At 43.3% G+C, this 25522-nt stretch overlaps 1 protein-coding gene across 1 annotated transcript in view; it reads right to left on the reverse strand.

Moving 5' to 3' along the window:
• The window catches only part of LOC119175709 (vesicular integral-membrane protein VIP36), a 42018-nt gene that overhangs the window by 8380 nt on the left and 8116 nt on the right, over positions 1–25522 (reverse strand). Inside the window, exons 3-5 of the mRNA XM_037426654.2 lie at positions 21819–21933; positions 8867–8949; positions 4887–5048 (exon numbers count right to left, since the gene is read on the reverse strand). Of these exons, the coding sequence (XP_037282551.1) occupies positions 4887–5048; positions 8867–8949; positions 21819–21933 (360 nt within the window). The remainder of the gene's footprint in view (positions 1–4886; positions 5049–8866; positions 8950–21818; positions 21934–25522) is intronic.

A 25522-nucleotide genomic window follows, 5' to 3' on the forward strand; every position in this document is an offset into this window, starting at 1 on the left:
ACGCTAGCTGCAGCACGAAGTTCATAGCAGTGTGCACATACACACACACAAGCATTCAAAGCTCGTTAAAGTAAAACCTCATTAATATGTAAATATATGCCGAGAACCAGGTAACTATACACTAAACAGAGTATGCATTAACTACCTAGTACATAAGCATGTGCAGGGTTCCCCTTCATGGAGGGGGGGACAAAGGTTTGTTGCAGTGCCCCCCCTCAATGCATGCAGCTAGCTTTGCGCCCCCCGCTCGACCCTCCTGGCCCTGTTTACACGCCTATGACCAAGTACCAATTCGCATTTCTATATGTGCGCTCACCACTAAAGAAAGAATAAACACAGTGCCACAGCAAATATTGTCTAGAGTGCCCAACATGAAGCCATTTCTTTATTCTTGCCAATGTTCAGGAATGGCTGGCGTTTTCACACGATTGTCGTCCAATGGCATGCAGTGATGACACCGAAAAGCATTTCGAAACTACTGTGGACTCCAGGACAGGCAGCGACTAACATAGCGATGTACGAACATAATCTGATGTCCACGATAAAAGTGTACCACGATTTGCTACTTAGCGAAGAATGACACAGTCACTTTTAGACGCGGTACGGTCGCCGGGAGCCGATCGTTGCGCAACTAACTATTTGTGTGCAGTGCTCTGCCTACTTGGCGTACAAACCATGCCGACCCGCTTGTGCCCACTCCGCTTGAGACTGTGCACAGATGTGGCAAAAAGCTTGTTGCATTAACGTGACGATGCGCACTTTCTGCAAGCGATGCTTTAGTGGTCCTGCCAACAGACGGAGGCGCATTTGGGCTGTCGCCTCATGAAAGTGTGTGCTACTCTTGCTGTCTCGGTGCTCGCGATCGACAACACTCAGCTCCGTAACAACAAATCGCTTTCGTTTCTGCAAAGCGGTGCTCGTTGAACACAGTCCCACACAAAGCGATTGGCACCTCAACACTGCTATTAAAAGCGTGCAGTAGGCTTAAACCGGTGCTATGTTACACACATAGGCTTTTTGTCGGCGATAAGTCATACCGACGCGCCTTTCAGTAGTCACCACATCGCCTTCACTTTTTTCCAATCGTTATGAGAAAAGGCACCGCCGCAATCGTGTTATAGTTTGAATAATTGATCAGCCAATTTCGTGCTTTTGCAGCTGCGCAACTATACGCGAATGCAGCAGCGCACATGCATAAGATGGCCACCATCACGCAACATCCGCTCATGATGCTTGCTGTCAACATTACTTTTGGTTCCAATACCACCTTGTGGCGCAGCATTGGCGCAAATTAGACAAAAAAGAACCTTTGGAAAAGTATGGCGCAGGTTTTCCACCACTGCTCTTCACGACTGTGATACTTATGTGATGTGGCGTTTGGACATCGGAATCGAATCATCTTTTGAGGGAAAGGACCAGGCTCTGGTGGAACTTCAGGCATTTGAATCGGCATCAAGTTAGACTGATGCTACAAGGTTCCACTGAAACCACAAGTTTCAGCCAGCGATAATCGAAGATAAGATGAAGGCTCTAGGCACGTGCATGTGGACTGGTTCAAGGAACATTCCCAACTGTTGAGGCACCATGGCACAGCGGAGTTTAAACAATGAACAGACAAGCTAATTTGAAGTACCACAGCCACAAGAGGATGCCTATTATACACCTCATCATGCAGTCATTCACGAAGATGCTGTCACGTCAACGCTTCGTGCTGCAACTGACGCCTCATTGCGCGCTAGGTCATACCTGTCACAACGATGCCCTGCTGAAGGGTTCAAAGCTCGACGCTGACAGTATGCCGCTACTACTCGTCTTTCAGAGCCAACCAGTCGTCCAGTGAAAGTTCGTGGAAGATCCTTGGTGGGGAGACTGGTCAGAGTGCATCATCCGATAGACAGAAAGCGCATCGAAATGGTAACTTGTGTAACAGTCTGAACGCCGAAGGCCTTGCCGCTGTGAGCTAGGAAGTATGTGCCTATGTATGACTGTAGTGCATATTCAATGTCACAATAGCTGAACAGAGTTCCGAGTGCATACAGGAAGGAACGATATTGCGCACATCTTTCAAGGCGACTAACTTCTGGAAACACATAGAAAGCAACTTGTTCAGTTATTATATATTCTGGAGGCAAGTCAGCGAGACTTCACTGCCCAGTGATAGTTTTGGCCTTTTGGGAATATGTTGATCATTGCGTACGAGCAGCAACATAGAAGAAGAGGATAGAAAACAAGGAATATGTTCAAGACAAGCAGTGGAATGAACATAGATGTTCTTCGTGTAGGGTTCAGGTCTTAATTACGCGACACTAAGCATGGAGGCATGACCTCAATTCAAAGCATCAATGGCTGCACTTTGACTCTGTTGAATGCGAAAATGCTCATATAGAAGCCATGCATTGGGTACACAAGAGTACCACTTGGTCAGAATTTGTGCAGAATTTGTTATGACAATGTGCCTCAATTAGTATAATTAGGTTTGGCTCGTGAAAACCCCATAATTTACCAAATTTTAAGCTTCAAGTGGCTTACAAGATGCACTTCATAACAAATTTATTCAGTGACCTGTGCACATATGTTTGAGAAGTCACAATCTGGGGTTTAATGTGTTTAAACTAGTATATAATCATGAAGCACATGGCTATGTTTACACTTGGGGCTCTTTAATGTTCTTCCATTGCATAACACATTCTTGTATTTTGCCACCATAAAAATGTGGCCACCATAGCCGAAATCCCATCCAGTGCTAAGCATAAGTGTAATACCATAGACACTAAGCAACCATGGTGGCTTAAAATGAATTATCGTGATAGCATTAATGAAGTTGTTTCACAGAAGTTACGGTGGTATCAGTGCAGTTGCTTGCTAATGAAAATCAATGCTGTCTGTGAGTGAAAATTCTAGATAGACACAAAAATCTTCAGTTCGTGTCGTAATTGAACCCAGGACTTCTAAGTGGCAAGCAGGTGTTCTACCACAAAGGTACTTGAAATTTCTTTGGAAAGAAACACTACATGAATGTTACGTGGTGCGAAGAGTGCTGTTAAAGGGGCCTGGCAAAACTATTTGTGCATGGTCAGAAAACGCTGCTGACTGGTAGCCAAAGCTTCTGAGAACACGTGAGCCAATATAGTGTAGCACGCAGCCTGGAATTTACATCAAATTCTCATTGTCAGCCGATTTATTTGATATGTGGGGTTCAGCGTCTCAAGACTATTATATGATTATGAGAGACACCGTAGTGGAGGGCTCCGAAAATTTCGACCACCTGGGGTTCTTTAACGTGCACCCATATCTGAGCACACGAGCCTACAACATTTCTGCCTCCATCGAAAATGCAGCCGCCGCAGCCGGGATACGATTCCGCGACCTGGGGGTCAGCATCAGAGTGCCTTAGCCACTAGACCACCGTGGCGGGGTCTCATTGTCATCTAAAAATTGCTTTCTCTTCTCTTGAAAAATGATACTATTTACTAAACAACCATTATGTCATAGGCCCAAGTGTCACACCATGGACTGATTTGAGCGTGATGCCCTCGGGAGTTTCTGGGGCCTCTGCAGGAAGCCGTGACCTGTTCGCATATGCACGTACAATCACACTGAAAAGCCGAGAGTTGGAAAAAAAAGGAGAAAAAAAAAAGTGCCCTAGGTCAAGAGGTGTGCATGACATATTTCTTCCCCCGTGTTATCCCTCTCTCCTTTGCTTCCAGCTCTTTCATCAGGATGAGTGAAGAGGGAAAGCAATAGTAGCGTGCGACATATCCTTGTACCTCCGCTTTTACTGAACAGATTCTAAAAATTTTTGACACAGTCAATTCGTGAGCCAACAAACTCCTTTAGCAAATTCATTCCACGGCTATTTGGGAAAGTGTTGCAGAGCCCCTTTCACACATCTAATAATGCATGGCAAAAGCACAGAGGCACACCAGGTATTGAAAAATGTGAACTGCACAACAAATGGTTGGTTTGAAGGTTTACCCATTACCAAGCACACAGGCATAATAATTTATAATTATCAACAATAGCTTTAACATGTGAAACTATACAGGTCTACGTGTTGCCTCAATAATTACGCAGTGGGCACCTTGCTAACACGTAAATTACGTAAATTATGTCGTAGTGGGCACTTTGCAACTGTAGTTCTGGCAGGCATGCCAGGATAGTTTGAATTGGCCTATTTAGAAAAGCGCATATACGTTTGTTTCTTTGCAGCACAGTTTAGGTGTCCACCAAAAAGCGAAACAGGCTAACTTGAGCAGCTAGGCAAACAGGGTCCAGTTACGCTACTATTGCATTCTACTCTTGAAGGTGAAACTCAAGCATCCTCCCAGTTTTTTAATTTAATTGTTTACCTACATGTTGGCCACTGGGCCTTGCAGTAGGAGGGGGGGGGATATTTACAAACAGCAGTAATCTGCATACACATACATTGCAATGCATATATGCAATCAAATTTATGTATTGGACATGTCACACAGTACATAATAAATGAAATAACCCTGCACTATGAAGCTTGAGCAAAATGGTATTTATGATGTATACTTATACCCTTAGTTCAAATGCAACCAAGATGATTATCAATTGGCAATCAGCACCAATTCTATTTTTCTCATTGTCTTCGATTCAGTAATACTCATGTAGCTTACATGTCTTTGTGGCTCTTACATGCAAATTTACAAGATGCCTGAAAACCTTGCCATGTTCAACATTTCATCAAGAGGTCTTCTTTCAGAGACACTGAATCAGCTAATAGTTTGTGTTCTTGATCCTTATCTTTCATACCTTTTGTGCTGTTTAATGCACAAATCTAGTATCACCTTACCTAGCACAGGTTGAACTATGAAGGTAATTTACAAGCAGTAGCAAAAAGTTGCTGAAGGAACACTTACTGTAAGGACATCATTTTCATAGCGGATGACAACATGAGTATCATGATCAACATTTCTAAACTTGGCCTCGCAACCAGCTAGTTCAGTGTGGGTGCCATCCCGATCATGGTCGTACGACAATGATCCGTTGTTGACCATTGCAGAAATATAGGGGTGGCCGTGCTACAGGAGTAAAATAATCAAATGTCAGACAGTACAACAGAAAAAAAAAAGCACATTAGCCCCATTGCAAAAACCATATCAGAATCTAAATTAAAGAACAGTCAACCAGCTAAATGTAAAATGATGTCTGCCAAGGTGTCAAGCTTACAAGGATACAAATGAGATAGTGTCAACAACACTACCTCAACACTATCTGGCAACAATCTGGCACTATCTATCAACACTATCTGGCAACAAGACCAGTAATATTACAGTGACCACAGTATGACAAAAATGACCAATTAAGACAGGTAGTGTTTCAAAGAGCATGCATGGCATGTAGTATTACACTGAGAGCCACTTTACACGAATACAGGAGAATATGAAACATTAAGCACACAACCTTCATTCAAGGCCAGAAGAGCAGAAAAGAAGTATCTTTAGGTGCTTCCAATATTGCAAGAATGACTTCCCTTCAACTAAATATCAGCAAAAATAATATGATGAATCGGTTGTAACCGCACATGACGACTTGGTTCATTCTTGGGAGCGAACAAGCCCCACGAATGAGAAGCAGCACACACCCAAAAAGCCATGATAATTACGAGCCAAAACAGACGATGACTGACTGCTCCTCAAATGAGGATGAAGTGCGTGACATATGCCTACAATACTATTACTGACAATGCTCCTATGATCAAGGAGGAAGGAAATGAATGAAAGGCAGGGAGGTCAACCAGACGCACATCTGGTTCCCTACCCTACACTGGGGGAGAGGTATGATGGGAAGATGAAGGACTCAAATATATTGCTTGAAAACACTGAATGAAGTAGTATACTTACAATGGGGAGGAAAGGAACAAGGAAAAGCGTTCATTAGGCTAAACTTGATATAAAAACTATGCTTTCAAGTAGAGTATTTAGAACAATTTAACGAGTACTTCATTTTGTGAGTTCATAATAAATATGCTTAAGAATAAATTGCTATGACATTTTAATAATAAAACTGCAGTACAACTCAATTTTGACAATTAGAAAAAAATAAAATAAAAAGGGAGAGACAAGCACAATTTTTCTTCAAAAAATGGAAAATTTATTCTTCTGGCTGTTCACCGTCCAAAAGGCTGTTCTATTGGCTTTGCTATCACTTTTGCAAATGCCTCTATTGCATATGATATCGCTACTTTGACAAAGCCAATATATGCCAAGTTGCTTATGAAAAAAGGCTGCAAGCTTTTCTTTGAGGTTTGGATATTTTCTTCCTGAAGACATGCAGCTGACGATTTTCGTTTACGCTACTCACATTCACAAGGCTTGGGCACACAAAAAAGACATGATGCAGCTATATTTAGTGTGCAAAATGACCTTCCTTTGTCGTGAACTTTGATAATGAGAATGGCAGATCACAATTTGCTGTATTTCATTGGGAACACATATGACACACACAGGCATTATGCAAAACAATGCAAATTGATCACAACATAAGCTCAGGTACCATTTTAACAAAGTGCTCTTCTATCCTCTCCTGTCGTTTGCGCTGCTCAGCACTTTCTTCGTCTACCAAGTGCCATTGAGTGATGGGGATGAAAATGCATCTGACTCTCTGATGAGAGTGCTAGCGCCGCATATGTGGTTTCGACTTCATGTGATTATAATGCACAGACAATCTTTGTTCCCGTTTTCCCTTTAATTTGGCTCCCCCCACCCCCCCCCCCCCCATCCCTTGCATTTTCCTCTCTAGCCAAGCTCTTGTCATCTTCTGTTCTCCATAGTACTCTTGTAGGGGAACTGAAGAACGCGAGGGGAATACGAAAGGACGAACGTTTTTTTGTTGCTTTCTTTGCTAATAAAGCTGCCCCTTTTCCACCTACAGGCTAGGGATGAGGAAGAGAACAGCTTTGTGCACTGATCTTCCTTTTCCACTTATCTCGCTTTCTAGCTCCACGTCGCAATTTGCTTTCGATTTGCTTTGGGTCTTTGCACCAGAAAGCTTTTTTTCTTAAATTAGTTAATGAATTTATTTATTATTTCATTTTGCTTTCTCTTGTTCTCCTGAATGCCCCCATAAAGACTATAATGTTCGTTGCACAGAATCTCTGTCATAGTCAGATGCTGCGATAGCTCGTCTTAACAGAAGAGGCCTGTTACAGAGTTTGTCTTAAGCAGATTTTTTTTTTTTTTGCATTGAGTCTACCACAAACCAAACAAACACTCCTGTGTTGTTTGTCTTAAGCAAGAGTTCATCTTAACAGAGTTCATATTAGCGGGAGTTTAATAATTAGTAAATTACTCCTTCACGATTCCACAATTCGAAAATCATCATACTTGCCACAAGATGCTTAGTTAGCGAGAAAACATGAAAAAAAAAGCGAGTGGGGACATCACCTTGAAATTCCTGTACCAAACATTCTGACATCATGGGTTTTGACAGCATCTACTGGGTTTTATATATAGTTTCTAATTAGTAAAAATAAAGTACAGTGCCATCCACTGTTATGGTGAACACGGCTTAGTGTGGCAGAACTCTGCGGAGTGCCAAAGTAGCTCACTGAATCGAAGCGGCACAGGCACACACAAGAATGCCATTTAAGCAAGCGAGACTGGCGCTTGACTAATACCATGGCTACTACAGAATGGTGCGCTCAAGCAATATAGCAGACGACGTAAAGCATTCGTCGTGTGTCCATGTGCGCATGCGGCACTACGATTCGATGCATGGCCACACCGGCCCACTGGCGCTGTGCAGAGCACTTCCAGGCTGAGCCGTGTTCGCCCTAACAGTAGATGGCACTGTACATCGTCTTCCGAGGACTCATGGAGTTACCATACTAAGTTGCAGAAAATTTTGTGATGCCAATGTTGCAAAAATACAACAAATACACTTCGATATCTGGGACATCATGAGCGTTGATTTCAGAGCGGATATTAGAAATTAAGCTCTGACCTTGATTTTCTCTTTACTTATAAACCTATTTTAAATTGAGGACAATAGAGTTACCAGAGTACAAATTACTAAATTAAACTTATTTATTGTTTCCCTTTAGTGCCCCATACATACAGTTGAATCTCGATAATTCGAACTCGAAGGGGCCCAAAAATTCGAATTGAAAGAAGTTGGAAATAATGAAAGCTAAATGAACGGAGGGCTCACCATGCAGCAGCGCATGTGCATTGAGCCAACACACGAGGGGGAAGTTTCAGAAGGCTTACATTTATTCACAAATCACAGGACATCCGTCATTAATTGAAGTAATCGGTGATGCACGTCTGCACACGTTTGCCTTGCAACGAGTCAATCAATTTCGCACGCAGTTTGCAAAGCATTTCTACTACGGCTTCAGCATTCTCCTGGCAAGAAAAGTTGCATGCGGCAATGTCCAGCGCCAACACTCTTTTGAGATGACTGCTGCCGGTAACGACTGCATCTTCCCTTCTACCCTCTGCACCACAGCCGGAGCGTGGCCAGCACATGACGAGAAAAAAGGAGCGTCTTCACACGGAGAGAAGCAGATCGGCATTTGAGAGAGAACCAACACACCGTAGCTTCGGGCGTGGTGCTGAGAGCATTTTGGAGCACGGTATGTTCGAATTAACCACTGCAATACTTCCGCGTTCGAATCACAGGGCATTTTTGCCCATTGGAATACACATAGCTTCGATGGGACCACAGCTAATAAGTACGTCTCCAGTAATCTCTGAAGAAGGCATTTGTGCAAAATGCTTTGTGTAAGAGAAGCTCAGTTCAACCGTCTACCATGCATGTGAACAATACATCATGATCACTCTAAACATAGTCTTACAAAATGCACTCTCACAAACATTCACAGAAGAATGCTTACATTATGTGGGCCATTTTGGTTGGCATATGTGTCAAAAAATATTCCCAGACCAGAAAATTGATCTTTACTACCAAATACTGGTCCTGTAATAAACAAGAATCCAATAAATCAATAGTGGCACATAATTGGGAATAATAGAAAGCACACGCATCAAAAAAGATCAATTAAAGAACTAGGCTGCTATCATGTTATAGACCATTTTCCACAGCTAGTTTATCTATGCAAAATAGATGGCACCACCGCACCGAAGCACCACGGCCTTCTTCTCGGCAGCGCTTTAGTAAACTAGATAGAGGTAGTGGGACGAGGGTGGTCCTCCCGATGAGGCCGTTTATACGGAAACCACTAGGCGGCGCTGCGGCGCCTTTCTCCTGAAGCACGCTGCAGTGGGTGCTTGTTTACCACACTTTGAAACGACGAGTGTGATACGTTTAACCTTGATGATAGACCCATGGTTGCCTAAAGCTTCAAGACTTGAGATTTTAAGGACACGCCTGCCAGTGAGTAGGTTTATGGAACCGCGCGTGGCTAGTCAGACAGAGTGAATGCGGCCCTGCACAGCCGATGCCGCGCACGCAAAAAAAAAAGATAGTGACAGTCAAATAAATGAAAGAATAGATCAAACCATTTTAATTAAGGCAGAGGCATTCTTCAAAAACTACATATGCGAACAGACACCCAGACCTCTAGATCGTTCGGGGCAGAGTTTTTCGCTCTCTGTCCAAGCGCAGATACGTGAAAACACAGACGAATGAATTCTCGTGTTTGCTTCTTCCTTGTAAGTGTCCCATAAAATACCATAGGAGCAGAGGAAGTTGTTTTTGACAAGAGCCACAATTACGAATGCTGTTCTTGTGTAGCTCTGAGACAATGGGGCATGTCCATGCGCATAAATCAGGGCTGGGCAGACACACTCATAAAGGTGTTTTGAAAGTACAAATACCGAGATACATGTGCTACAAGCCTAAAAATACAAGTACTAAGAAATATTTATAGAAGGCATAACGAGATATTACGAAGATAATTTTTCAAAAAGATGCAGGAAGTATCTCGATATGCAATTACAGGAATACACATATACAAGAATACAGACACTAAAATATTTTTATGTTACATGGGTGTTGATGTTCCGCATGTACTCGTACATTAAGTATATCGTAACATTGTCGATAATGCACTGCAGATAATTAAAATGCATGTCAGCCCTATTTCTCGACCCACTAACAAACACCACTGATGAGAGGTAAAGTATGCCCCTATTCAGATACATGATCAATCTCTTTTGCTAAGAAGGTTTATTCTAATTACACCAAAGTAACAGTAGCTTCTAAAATAGGCTGTCAGTAGACATATTGCCGGTTCAGTTTCAATTCAAGACTGGCGATATAGAAAAGGCTGTCTAATATTGTAGGCGAATGCAACTTTGTGTTATAGCCACTAAATACCGAAATTTTTTTGTCCCCGAAAACACACTGACCGTGCTTCACCAGCCTTGAGCAAGATCCAAGATCGTCAGCACTGCCTCTTCAATTCTACCGTCAGTTGCGTCAAACACTTGACCACATAATAACTTGACATTCTGTGCGTGGGGCGATTCTTTGCTGATCTCCATGTGTCGCCGACTGGCAGGGCATTTTTGACTGGCTAAGCACATACAAGCTTTTCTTTCGATATTCGATACACATCGGCTCAGTTCCGACAAAAGTGTAGCGAGATAACCATGTCATCACAGTATTCCGATACATTGTATACAAAGGAAAAGTATTTCACTACTGCGATACAAGTACACTTTTCAAGTGTATCTCGATACAGGAACTCAAAAGTATCTTTGAGATACTACTTCATCGCGCTACTGTCCAGCCCGGTACTACAAATTTTGTGAAGGGTACAAACGACCACCCTGGTCATCCAGTGTAGCCAGACGGCAGCAGTTTCATTCTGTTATACCCAATTTTATAACTTAGTACAAGCAAATAATTCTTTCGCCAAGGTTTTTCCATCTAACTCAGCCTTACTTTAATTACACCACCAAAAATACCACGCACAAGTGACTACAATCTTTAGTGCCTGCTGTCAAACGCACTTTGCTGGGCCGAGGCTTCCGGAGAAAGGCACAGTGGCCCCACCATGCCGCGCACGAAGATTTCCGTGTGTTTCGCCTCGCCGGCGCTCCTTGCTTTCGCTCTCCGCTCGTCCTACTACCCCTATCTAGTTCACTATAGCGGTGCGGCCGCGATGTGGCATGTGGTGGACGTTGCCCTGCAGCCTATGGCGAGAAACGGTGGTAATAGTGATTCTTGAAAAAGAAAAAATGCACCTAAATTCTGTCAGCCATAAAACAACCCGGCACAGTGCCTAAGAGAGAGAAAAAAAAAGAGAAACAGCCGGCACATACTATACGCTGCTCCAGCTTTGCTGGCCTTCAACCCGTGAGCGCTGGCGACGAATCGGCCGGCCATTGGCGACAGTGAAGAGTGGAAAAGAGAAGGCCACTAGATCACATGTTCAAACGTGGCAGCGCCTGTTCGCTGCTGCGGGAGAACCCTCTATAGATCTGAGATACCCACAGAAAAATGTGCAATGAGGACAGAAATATGTTTCATGGTTTTTAAGCCCAAACCACTGTTGCACCACACCAAGATGGCAGTTCCTGATAAAGGTAAAATTCAGGGTCAATGTGTACTCGTACCATGTCAGCATTGATTGATTAATATGTGGGGTTTAGCGTCCCAAAACCACCATATGATTATGAGAGATGCGGTAGTGAAGGGCTCCTGAAATTTCGAGCACCTAGGGTTCTTTAACGTGCACCCAAGTCTGAGCACACGGGCCTACAGCATTTTCGCCTCCATCGAAAATGCAGCCGCCGCAGCCGGGTTTCGATCCCGCGCCCTGCAGGTCAGCTGCCGAGTACCTGAGCCACTAGACCACTGCGGCGGGCACCCTATCAGTACGTATACCCAGTGGCACATCTGCAGCTCAAAGCTTGGTTTGCAATGGCCATACTCTAGTGAATCTCACAGATACAAGCAACCAGCTAGCTTTTTGCACAACTCATATTAAACTTTCTTGGAAACTCTATGAAGTTGAAAATTTTTCACATCTACTGTTATGTAAAAGAATCTACTGCAGTGCACATGAGGGGGGCTAAAGGTCCTTGATCTAAAAAAGTAGCAATACTCTCCACTGCATATGTCTTCTTTAATTATTCGGCACGCTGCTCGTGTGAAATGAACATGTGCACTTTTTGCCTTGGTTCCAGCGGATGGGCTGTGGCATTCAATAGAGGTGTGTGAATTTGGCCCACCTGCATGCTCTGGTGTGAGGGGAAAAGAGAGAGAACGAAATGGCGATAACATCAATATTGCTCAATATAACATTTACAAAGGTTTCTTTCTTTCTTTTTTTACCATCGGATGGGGCATACTGATCTAAGCAAAGCACTGAGGCAAGTTTTACACTCCAGGCATTATTTCTGTCACTTGATAAAATACTTCTAACTACGCACATCTGATCATCTGCCTAGAGCAAGGAAGAGCAGCAAGGGGTTTCGAAGAGAATTGAGGGAAAAAAGAAATAAAAAAGAAAGGAAGGAAGGAAAGAAAATTCAGCAGCATGCGATTGCAAAATAACTGTTGTAATTTTTTTTATTGATCGAAACGTTATGTAGTTGTGCTAAGATATGTACAATTGCATGCACTGTTATGATCGGCTTGCCTGGCTTGACGCCGCTTTGTCGCATGAGACATGGTGGCTGAGCGTATCCTGATTTCTTCTGAGTCAGCGCTCTCAGAAGGCACCAAGAGTGGTGACAACAGAAAAATTGTTTTTCTAGTTATCCCAGGTCGTCGGCGCCCCTCGTAAACTCTTTGGACACGCCTGACCGATTGATGGATCAGGAAGAGTTGCTGGCCGTCGAGGCGGCTTGCTTTGTTGTCTAGGTGCCCCGGGCAAAGGGCCCAGCATCTCAGAACCGTCTGCGAACGCATTTCTCACGTTCTTTGTGGCGCCTTCGTGCCGCTGTTTCCACAATTTGTGGTCTGCCTGGTGCCTTATACCCATCACTGCAACAGACTACGAGATTGACTTCCACGAAAGACTCAACGTCTTCTTGCTGTGCTGTGTCGTGCATGGTGTGCAGTGTTTTCTCCCTCGCCATGGGACAAACTAGGCGTGCTTCTTCCCTCTTTCCTTGGTTACAAAGGACGCGACGTTTCACCTTCCCCTTTTGAGGGCGGAGGTGAATATCGCAATTTTCATTGGACTGTCTTGGCCTCCATTGTTTTTCATGCAGGGAATCCTGGGAAGGCCAGGACATAAAATGCGAGCGCCGAGGCGCTCCCGACAAGCTCTCACAAGCTCCGAGCAGTTCACAGAAGCTCCCATCCTGCTTCCATCGCGAGCTTCCATGATGCTACCACCATCATGTAACACGCTACTTGTACATATTATAATTAAAAGTTACTGTTAACAGCTACCGACTCATTTTCTCGACATCTCCCCGAGACTCTGGCTGGTTCCGGTCCTCTGGGCAGAACCCCGATTACATCAGCACAGACAAACATTAAACAGTCGCATATGTTTTATATCACCGGCTGTTTACAGTTGCGTAACGATGCCAACAGCAACGTGGATATTAGCAACACCAGAAGGGGTAAGTTGATATAAAGCACTGCTGCTCGCGAAGATCATAGCACTAGACACTGCTACATAAACAAACGTAAAAGGATGACACCTGACTACAATTGATGTTAACCCGACGTGACGGGTGTATCGCAGGAGTAAATTGTAGTGTCTATGAAATCGGAAAGCCAGCACTCCAACCAAAATTTGCATTTCATGAAAACATTAGGGCCTATTTGAAAAGTAGTTCCGAAACCTGCAGTGGCTCTATGGTAGAATACTTGATTGCCACGAAGAATGCTAGGGTTCAATTCCTGCTGGGACAATGACATTAATTCTTTGCATTCATCTAGTCAATGTTGCCCATGTCATCTTTATCTTAATGCTTAAACGTTACAATTGCCCATGTGTGTTATTGCCATTCCAAGGTAGATATAAACTGTCAAACACCTGTGACACATACCCGCAACCTGTGGCACATACCTGCCCCAGGTATGTGCCACTGTTTTTTGGATAGTGTTTGACGACGTATGCATCAATACTAATTTTGGTTAACCCCAAGTTAATCATGAGAGAACCAAGAAGTAGATGATAGATAGATAGATAGATAGATAGATAGATAGATAGATAGATAGATAGATAGATAGATAGATAGATAGATAGATAGATAGATACGCAGATAGACACTCAGTGTCTACAGTACACAAAGAAATGCTTTGCATTTATCAACTAAAGCTGGGACACATGCTACAGGGTTTTCTAAATATTTAAAAGGTACAAATTTGAAGGACTTTAAGGACTTTAAGACCATGTTACAGGTTCAAAGGTGGCAGTAGACTTCAGTGTTTTGGAGCATCTAAGGGAAGAAAAATAATGCTTTTTAGGAGCAGATTTGGCACACTCAAATGGGAGTGTTGGAGCAGGTTCGGAGAGCCAAAAGTAGTAGTTCAGAGCAAGGTAGTTTTGAAGCAACTTTTTAGGGTCAAACATCATTGTCAATCGAAATAATTTCTGGTAAAAATATTCCAATGATTTGCACTAAACAGTTAGTACTAATGAGCTGACCAGACTTCCCACATATGTGCGAGCGTATTTGTGTGTGTGGTGTGCATGCATATGTGCTCCCATCACTAAACATCACAGATGACAGAAGATAACTTGGAGAAAACAAGGGATAAGCGATGTTTCTCGCTTGTTTTCACGACGACTAGATATTCGCGGCGCACTTTGTTTGGTGGAAGTGTGTTATCTCGCTGCTAATTTTAAACTCACTACTCTGCTCATGTGTGCTCGGTCTGGAGCGAAGCGGGGACGAGCAATTGACAGAGCAAATCCACTCGCACGCTACAGCGAGCCGCTCGGCAGCGACGGTGTGGGCAGCATAGGCTACGCGCCACGGTGCAGGCAAATAAGCAGGATACGATCGAGTCCACACAACCACTCCGTGTTTCAATGAAACTGTCAGTTGTCATTTGGTAACAGATTGCGGTAGAGAAGCGCACATATGTATCGCGGTAAGCCGATTCGATCTGTCGCTATCTCAGTCGCTGCATATCCCGGACCCTAAAATAGTCTCGAAATGCTGTGCGCTAAATGATCATGCGGGAGTGCCAGCTCAGTATATTTTCCGCACTTCGGTAAAAAGAAGAAAATACTTTTTGATGGGTACTTCGAGCAACAACAGCCGTGTTACTGTATTTGGTTATTGGTGGTGATGGCGCACGTCAGAAGATGCACATTTGTACTTGTAAATACTCGCTGCCGTTCATGATCATGCCGTGTTCCTGGTGGCTACAAATTATCAAGGTTTTACTGCATTACTAGATAATTCATAGTTACTCATGTTGGTGCAACCACTTTTGCGCAGACACCACGGCGATAACAGCGGTGAGACAATCACTAGCAAGCCCCATGAATGAAGTGAATTACGAGATCATGATCGAACATGTGATCAAACTACATTGGATATGGATGCGGCTGCGTCCTTCGTGTCGCCAACGCTCAGTGTTGTTCAGTCGACGATAATACTCGGGTAAATTTGGCAGTTTACGCTTCCAATCGACAATTATCGCGTAAATTACCATTTATGAACATCCTGGCGCAGAACAGCACAATTGGGGCAGCACTTTCACCCCTGCAGGTTTGTCAAGAACTAAAATACAGCACCCAAATGAGAATTTTTTTATGATACCTCTTTAAAATTCTGACTAGCTTTAGTGCACTTGCAATATACATATATTCTTGACATACTGCACAAATGTCCGGGCTTGATCATATCCAATGTAGTTCACAACACAACCAATGTTCGAAACAGTTGTGAAGATTTCTATAGCATAGGCTGGGCTTCATTTCATTAAGTGTACTAACTTTGTGCACTGATTGCTTGTTGAAGAGAAAAGATGCATAAATTCAGTCGATGGAGTGATGTTGTAAGATGAGAGAGAGAAAGCAAGACATGGCGGAGCGACGGGTGGGCAATGCAACAATGACAGCACAGGGCTGGAAAAAAGCTGTGCAAACAACTGGAAGATATGGGCACCGAATCCCTAGTACATGTTTATTGCCTCATTAACTGTTTGTTTTTAGGGGCGAAGCTCCTTAAGACCTCACGATGTCCGCCGTCTCCAGTCTGTCGGTCACACCATGTAACCTTCAACTTATAAGCAACAGAGGGCGTTGGTGGTAACCGTTTTGCATGTAACTTTCAACTTATAAGCAACAGAGGGCGCTGTGGTTAATTGTAGGTGTGATGGCACTGCTGTCAACGCTATATATATATAACCACGTTCCATACCAGACATTCTTTTCTCTCATATGGACAAAGAAGAACGCAGGAAAGCGCCATGTGCCGAGTATCAGCGTCGCCGCCGACGGGAAGCTACCGCGGAGACAAAAGAGAAGGAAGCGGGTGAAAAGCGGCGACGGCGACAACAAAGTTCTACACCACAGACTAGGGCTAAGGAAGCAAAGGCTAAGCGGGAAAAACGCCAAGCTGATGAGCAGTTGAGACAACTTGAAGTGGATGCAAGGCGGCAATACCGACAAGAAAATTCTACACCAGAGACAATAGCTAATGAAGCTGTGATTATGAAGTCAAAACGTAACCCGGAACTTCATATCAGCTATAAAGAAGAATCACCGCTATATCACAATCGGTCTCAGCACTATCTCTTTGAATAAAAAAAAATATATATTTATCACAACCACAATCAGTTTCAGTACTATTTCAACTTTATTCACAATAATCACCTCCGAAAGCATCGCCCCATAATTATCTTCAAGCAGCTTGAAATGCAGTGATTTTTTTTTTCCTGTCCTGCAAAACAGAGCATGCGGGAACTTGCACCAGAGTATTACTTTTGAAATGGAAAGTTTGGCGGATCGACATCAATCTATCACAAAGAACAGGTCACACTGTGGGCTTTAGACTAAATTCAAGGATTTTCAAGGACAGAAAACAAAAATCAAGGACTTCAAGGGCCTTGAAAATGTACCTTCTCATTTCAAAGGTTTTGAAGGGCTTCAAAGGTCTGCATGCACCCTGTGACAAGTTTTCTGGACCATGTAACTGTGTCCCAACAGTAGGCTTGTACAAATAGTGAATTTTAATTTCCAAGCAAATTTGAAGCAAATAGTGATTTGGTTTGAATAACTTTAGTATATAATATGTTGGGTTTAACATCCCAAAATCACGCTATGATTATGAAGGATGCTGTAGTGGAGGGCTTCGGCAATTTCAACCATCTGGTGTTCTTAAACACACCCCGACATAGCACAGTACATGGACCTCTGCCATTTCGCCTCCATTGAACTGTGATCGCCGCAGTTCGAATAATTTCAAACTGAGAATAGAATCTGTCACACTTATAAAAAATAATGAGCATATTTGTCACTGTCACAGAACGAGCGCTAAAAATGAGCGCGCCGCCAAATTCTTGTGACAACGGGCGGGAGAAACGCCGCGAGGTCAAAAGAAAAAAAAAAGAAAACAAACATCCAAGGCTCCCGGGCGCGCGCTCTCCCCGCAGAAGCATGGCTTCGCAGACGAACCTCCTCACCCCGCATCGGCGGCCCAGCAAGCGCGCGATTTTTCTAGAACGAACGGGGCGTGGTCAAACCGAGTTGAATCATCCTCCGGGGCGGGCAGTCGAACCGTCTCGCACCTCTCCCCAGCCTTCGTTGCGTATCGCGCCGACGAAATGACGAGAAATTTCTCGAAGGTGGCGCGGAAGGTATTTAATCGAGCGGCCGAGACGAGCAGGCAGGAGGAGACGGAAGTGAGCGCCAGAGCGCGTAGGGATTCCGCCGTGTAGTCGGCGAAGTTTTTGGTCCGTAGGGACGAGGCCGGAGGTGAAGAGGATTTCCACCTGAGGGGTGACGACTCGAGCTACCGGCAAGAGTGTGTGTTTACCGCTATCGAGCGAAGACGCGGGGCAACAGCTGCGTGTGTGAAGCCGACGTGTTCCGGCGAAGAAGTTGAAGTTTGAAGAGTGGCCAATTGAAGACGGGAGGTTTCCTGGAAGAGAAACTTCGAGGGCGCGGAACGACAACAACGCTGGACTTTGAGTGAGTGATTCTCGGAAGAGTATCATTCAGACTTTTGTTCCAAGGACTTTGGACTGAATAGGTTTTATATCTCTTTAGTCTTTAAGTGTCTTGGTTGTTCAATGCATGCGACTGCATTGTAGTGCGTATTGTTGTCTGTGTCCGTTGTTTCAAGTGTGGTTGATTGTACTGTGTAGTACGTTGTACGTTGTTTGTTTGGTGACGTATTGTATGTAACTATTGTGGAGTGTGCATTCTTGTGTATTGTTTTCGATCTGCCATTTTTGAGAATATAGTATTTGTTTGGTTTATCGACTCTCGGCTCTGACTTGTTCTTTGGGCCACAGCCGGCGTCCGCTGGCGCGCCAAAAAGGACCACTTCTAAATTGTCCACGCTTTCGTGGTGCGATTCGGAGGGCCAATACTTCGGCCCTTGGAATTAGCCCGGCGATCGCCTCCCTAATTAACGGGACCTGTGTGACAGTCACGAAATTTTAAAATTTAAATTGTCAAATTTTAAAATTTACTATACTTGGAGACAATTAACTTGTATAACAAGCTTTTAAACTAAAAAAAAAATAAGAATCAATGTGAGGGTAACATGTTCATTTAACCTTGAAATGAGGGTTTAGGGCAGTGTAGATTTCCTCTGTAAAGGTACGTGTTTATGGCACAACAATGCTCTACTGCAGTGAACCCACATTTACAGGGAAATTACATGTGGACTATTACATTTATTCGTTCATTTTGGATACTTTGAAATTTCCAAGAATTTAAATTCAAATCAAAGCAAATTTGAACACATTTTTATTTGTCTGATTATTTGAGTTGCTCGAATATAGGCACCAGCCTACCAACAGTTCTTTTTTTTTTTTCAGGCTGTGTGCACACATGATTCTGCAACACAATGCCATTTTGTTGACATTTTCAACCACCATTCAACGGGCCAACTAAAGTCACCTACCATAAAAGACAAGCAAGTCATTATTAGCACCTGCAGCCACCAAGTGGTCATGTCACCTGACTGTGTAAAGCCTGCTCAACCAAATAGTGAAATGACAGCACTTCCTTTGACCACAACCCCACTTTCTTGGGGGCCTTCAACTAATTTGCAGCTAAAGCTCCAAAGGTGTCCGCACTAGGCACAGGCAGCAGGTGGTACTCAAGTGTTTCAACTCATTTTAATCAGTAGCATTGTATCTGTGTAAATGCACAGCGCACTGTTTTGAAAGTTCTGTGGAGGAGTTCACATATCGAGACGCATTGGAGCACTTCAGTATTGTCAGCTACACAAGCATCGCGTCTGGGTCACCACTGTTGCAACAAGGATATGGGGAAGAGAGTCTCATCAGCTAGATAACTTAGCTATAGAACTAGTTTATCTTTGTATTCCGTTGGGACCACATGACAGTTGTCTTCACTCTCATCAGTGACTAGAAGATAAAATGGTTCCATGCAATGCCAGCGACATGCCTGCCTGGCTTGTTTATGCCTCAGTAAGGTGACCAGATTATGCATGCCCAACACAAAACAAAGCACTCTGATAAAGCACCCACCCAAAAAACTAGTGTGCTGTATGCTTGCCATAAGTGATCATAAAATACTATCAACAATTTATGTACAGGTATGCACAAGTGAACAAATAATGCGCAGTCCCATGAGCAAAAACATTACAAATAAAAAGAAGTGTTAACTGCACTCCTCTAACAATAATCAAGCAAATTATCAACCAAGGTAATTTGTGGTTCTGGGACATTACGCCACATATTTTTAGGCAAGCCAATTTGTAAATGATACATAATATTATTATGTCAAATTTTCTGACTGGTTTCTGTCAATACTATGCACCTGCATAACTATTAGCCTACTTATTTTCTATGTCCTAATACTGATTCAAAGTAGTGAGCATTTTTAGAGAATTGTTCTAAAAAGGCTTTCATTTAGTATTCCCACGTGATCTTAGCAATCTGACAGCTCCGGAAATTTCAATGAATTGCCTGATTGATGAAGGTCCATGCAAACAATTGCACAGGCCAGGAACCTGTCATGAAGACTCTGATCAATATTGAAGTACTACCGTAATTATTATATTATAGGTCGACCTTTTTTTTTCAATAATGTTGCTCACAACCAGATAATGACCTATATTCATGACCGAAAAATCTCGACATGAATCAATGATCAAAACAACCAAAAGCACCGAGCTTATGGAGTCAAGCGGTTCCTGCCACGTATGCACATTATATAAAATAAAATCTGGAATAAAAACCACCCCCGTCCCTTTTCTGACTAAGTAATTAGGAAAAACAAAGGTTATTGATTCAGTAGCCGCATACCACTTTTTCAAAGCCCTCGCGAAATGCAGCTACTCTGCCATGTTTGCAATGAAACCCACAATTTCCCTAGACAGGCCATGAAGTCCTGCTTCTGTATATCGTATTTCACCACGAAACCATTCTAAAAAATGAGCAATTCTCCAAGAACGTGATCATCCATGCAAATAAAAAGAATTTATGAATAGGGGGATGGCAGAAGAGTGGTTGCAAATGCTTTGAATGAAGCAGCCGGGAGCAAACTTGCACCTACCAAACATGCTTGTCCTGGATTCATTCAGAGGCCATCTACCCGGGTGTCAAGGAGGCAATATACAAGGCCAACACAGACCTGGTCGTCATACCGCCAGGTATGATGTTTCTGCAGCAGCCACTTGACGAAGACATGAACAAGCCCTTTAAAAACTGAGTGGCACGGAGTTATAAAGAATGGCTCATGAAGGAGGATGCCGCAACGACTCCGATGGGACACCGCAAGAAGGCTTCCCTCAGTTAAGTTGCAACGTGGGTAATTGACGCATGGGAAGACTTGTCAGTAGAAATTATTAATACAGGTTTTAAAAAGTGCTGCATATCCAACACAATCGATGGTAGCGAGGACGACATCCTTTGGGAAGCCGCGGACGACTGCGGGGAATTCGACGACGACCTCATTCTTTGCACACCTGACAAAGATGAAGCCCTCGACAATGATTAGGGCTTAAGTTATGTAGATAAAGATGGCCTCTGTTCCAATTTTTTTTGTATTTAAAAAAAAGGGAAGGTGAGGGGGCGTCGACCTGTATTCGAATATATATTTTCTTTAATTTCTCGAAGTGGATGGCATGCACACGTTTTGCAGTGAAACTGTACATAGGCCGTTGTTACATAGGTCAGACTGGATGATGCATAATAACCGGGTGAACAGAGAAACAAAGTGAAAACTGCATCAGGTGATGGTTCTTTACAGTTTCACTGCAAAGCCTGTGCATGCCATCCACTACTAGAAGCCACTGTCATTGTTGCTGGAAGTAAATCTGAATCTGTAAGGCTGGTAGTAGAAACAGATCGCATCCTTTCTGCCAGTGACCACTGTATCACTAAGCAGTCATTGTCATTGTCCGCCAAAGAAATTGAGTATTTACGCATGCCCTGAAGTTGTTCGCCTGCAATGTATAAACTGTCATGCGTCGGTTCGGCGGATGAGACTGAAGGCTCTTTCAATTGTTCATGATTTGTAAAACGAAAAGTTGTCGTCATCATCACGTGATTTTGTACGTATATGTGACCCATCCTGATAATAAAATTTTTGTTGCTGAAAGTTAGCACTTGTGTTTGTCTAGTGCTTCTTTGTCCTTGCGTGTATGAGCACTATACTACAAGCCAGTTTGCTGAAACACAGCCAAAGAAACTGCTGGTGCGCTAGCTTGAAAATTACAAATGTTTTTTTTTTTTCTCCAATAAATACTTACCCAATTCCAAAGCTTCTTTTGCATACCAAATTGCAAAGCCATCACCATATAGGTCCTTCCCAGTGCCATGGACTTTGAAGTGCACATGCATTTCCCAGTTTTTGGATTTGCATGGCTAGAAATAGAATTCACAACAAAAATCAGAGAAAGCTTCAAAAACTTGCAATCATGTACCCAACCCTAGCATGAGAAGTTCTAAATACCATACGTATCAGCGCATCTTTGCTCTATATGCCCATATCCTGATCTTATACCTTGGCAAGAACTAAAATGATTCATGTAAAAAAGACAGGTTGTGCCAACACGGACAGTAGAGGGAAGTCAAGGCACCACACTTGAACCAATTAGGCATAGAGTTTCCTAGAGATACACTTGAGGGAACTCTGGCGCTAGTGTCTATGGGAGCTGCAACGCACGGCGCTTCAGCGAGCATGTAAATGATGGGTAGTACACAGATTTGTCTAATCTTCATATTTCTGGCTCCGTGAGTGTTCGTGTGGCTTGGAGCTGTTTTCCCACGAAACAAAAATCAGCAAATGTTCAGCGGTCACACTTCAACAACCTTAATCTTTTAGGCTTACCATTTCAAGTTGGGTTACGAAGTTGAAACGGATTTGTTCTTTTCTTCAAAACATAACTGAAACACTGCAATAAACAAAACCACAGGTGCAATTCGCCACCCGCAAGTAGGAAGACTAGGCAAATCCCTGTACTACCTATCATTCCCATGGTCGCTGAACGATCTCAGCGCCTAAGTCCCCTCTAGTTATTTTTGGGAAACTCTGTGCCATTAGGAACCAGTGTACAGTGTCAATTTTTATGAAAGAGAACACAGCGACGCGTGGCCTGCACGCTCCAGGGGCTGCTGACAGCGCATTCATGTAGGAGCGAAAGCAACCATAGTCTCTTTTCGCGTCATCTTGCGGCATGCGAAACAACCATTCGTTGCTGATATAGAATGGAAAGAATGTGACCTTTCCCCCCTAAAGCCGATTACCTGCTCTCTCGTGATCGCCTTAAAGGGGGAGGGGGTCGCAATCTTGCCCCTGGTTCCATATCAGTAACGAAGGTTGTTTTCCTCGCCGCGTGATGACACGGAAAGAAACTGATTTTTCCCGCTCCCGCTTGAACACGCTGCCAGCAGCCGCCAGAGCGCACAGGCCACGCGTTCCGATGTTCCCTTTCATAAAAATTAAGAATGTACATTTAAAAGTACAGCTACTCTTACGACTTTCAGCAAATGGGAAATAAATATTTGTTTTCACTAATTCATAATTCTGCCCCCTGTGGGTCAGCCAACATCAAAAAATCAAGAGAATGCTTATCTACTTTTGTGGGGAGCTAACGTCTTCGGTCGAAAAGCGGCAAACTTCTTTCCTGCCAACCACACAGGTAAGTGCTTCGTGAACTTTTTCTTCTAGATATAACATTTCATTACTCACAAAAGCTTCTTTTTTGGAAGTTCAAGAAGGAAATAAGTAAACGCTATCAGCTGTATATGTTACAAAGGTTTTATTTTCTTCGCGTTACGAAGTGGTAAACGTAGCTGTACCATGAATAGTATGCCAGGCATTCGTGTGTGCACAATGGCCCTTGCTATTTTAGGAGGCCAATATCATGGAACCGAATATACTGTTTGGGCAAGAAACCATTCTGTCAGCTCAGAGGGACACTGGTGACTGCGGAAAGTTGCACAGAACGCTGACGACAATGTGGATGTAGTCGTAATTCCTCCGGACCAATTAAAAGAAACAGACGAAGAAGGAGACGACGACTGTTTGGTTCTGCTTCAGTAATTGATATTTCAGGTGAAAAAAAAAAAGGGTTTCCCTTTGTAATAACGATGACTTACATACACAGTGCATTCTAAATATTCAACTGAACTTAAATAGCTATACAATTTAAAATTCTAGAGTCATAGTTGTACTCCGATATGTAGCAGGGCAGAAACATGGAGAATGAGGCAAGAGACAACATAGGTGAAGGACTCCGATTCGTTTGAAGTGGAGACTGTTTGCCATTTTATCCTGTGTAACAATGTACTTGCGCGTCGGCAAGTGTGTGGAGGTACCTTCATAATGCAGCCATTTATGCTTGCTTCGGATATTCCCGATCGTTTCTTTACGCTGCCTAACTGAAGTTACTTTACATTCATTCAGTGCTGTCTTTACTTCACTTGTGCAAAACAGGCCTTTTAGGTGTCACATTCAAAGCACTGCAAGTTTTTTATATAAAACTCCAGCATTTTTCTGGCACGTACGATAAAGGTTCACTGTTGTCAAAACGAAGAGGAAGGTGACGAGTGCGCCCCAACCACGAAGCGGCGTAAGTCTCTGCTGTTAAGTGGAAGGATATGAAACTTGAGTACATTGGAGCAAATTCAATTGACAGCACAAAACAGTGCAAGGTTGAGTTGACAGCTCTTCATGCCGGTTCAAGACAAATCTAAGACAGACCTTCAGCACCATCCTTTATGATGAAATTCTCACTTTTATCATTATACAGACCGACAGCGGCACAAAACCAAAAAATGAGCACAGGTTTTTCTCTCCGATTTGAATGAACTCAAGAGCTTCATTGACATTCTCATGTTCTCTGGCAACTATTAAAAACTCTACTGGTGTATGACAAAAATGAAGTGCCATACGTAGTGAAGTGTATAACCTGCAAAAGATTTCTCGCAAAAAAAATATTCTTGCACTTAGCAGACAATAACTTGATGGGAGAAACAACCGAGTATGTTCCAAATTCGTCCCTTCATGGAACTTTGGAATGAGCGATTTCGATAGATGTGTGGGTTTAACGTCCCAAAACCACCATATGATTATGAGAGACGCCGTAGTGGAGGGCTCCGGAAATTTCAACTACTTCGGGTTCTTTAACGTGCACCCAAATCTGAGCACACGGGCCTACAGCAGTTTCGCCTCCATCGAAAATGCAGCCGCCGAAGGCGGGATTCCATCCCGCATCCTGTAGGTCAGCAACCGAGTACTTTGCCACTAGACCACCGCGGCAGGCCGAATGAGCGATTTCAGAAGCATGAGATATTTCATCAAAATCTTTCAGCAGATGAGTCTATGGTCAAATACTTTGGACATCATCCTTGCAAACAATTTATGCAAGGCAAGACGATTAGTTTCAGTTGCAAGAATTGGATGATGTGCAGTGCCGATGGTTATTGTTATGCTTTTGACACATACTGCAGAAAAGCAGCACGCACAGATAACAATCTTCTCGACTCTCGTGTAGTCCTCTCAGAGCTTGAGGCAACTTCCAACCCCAGCGCTCACACTGTCTTTTTTGACAGTTCCCTTTATAGTCTTCTTGTTGCTCTTCGTGATAAGGGATTCAGGGCTACAGGCACTCTTTGTGAAAACTGCCATGTGAAGTGCCCTCTGCCAAGAAGAAGAAAATGGATAAAGAAAGGGGCCAATTTTGCCATTATTTCGACCCTACCAGTGAAGTCCACCTTGTAAAGAGGAAAGACAGTATGGTAGTAACAATGGCTACCAACTATGACAGCATTGAACCCACGTGCTTAGTAAAGCGATGATCTTCTTCTGCCCATGAAAAGATGAATGTCCGACAACCAAGGTTAATTAGCACCTACAACTGCAGTATGGGACGGGTTGACCTCTTAGATCAAGCAGGTAACAATTACAGAGTTCACATTCACGCCAAGAAGTGATGGCTTACTTTGTTGA

This window comes from Rhipicephalus microplus, chromosome X, assembly GCF_043290135.1.
Source record: "Rhipicephalus microplus isolate Deutch F79 chromosome X, USDA_Rmic, whole genome shotgun sequence".
Taxonomy (NCBI): domain Eukaryota; kingdom Metazoa; phylum Arthropoda; class Arachnida; order Ixodida; family Ixodidae; genus Rhipicephalus; species Rhipicephalus microplus.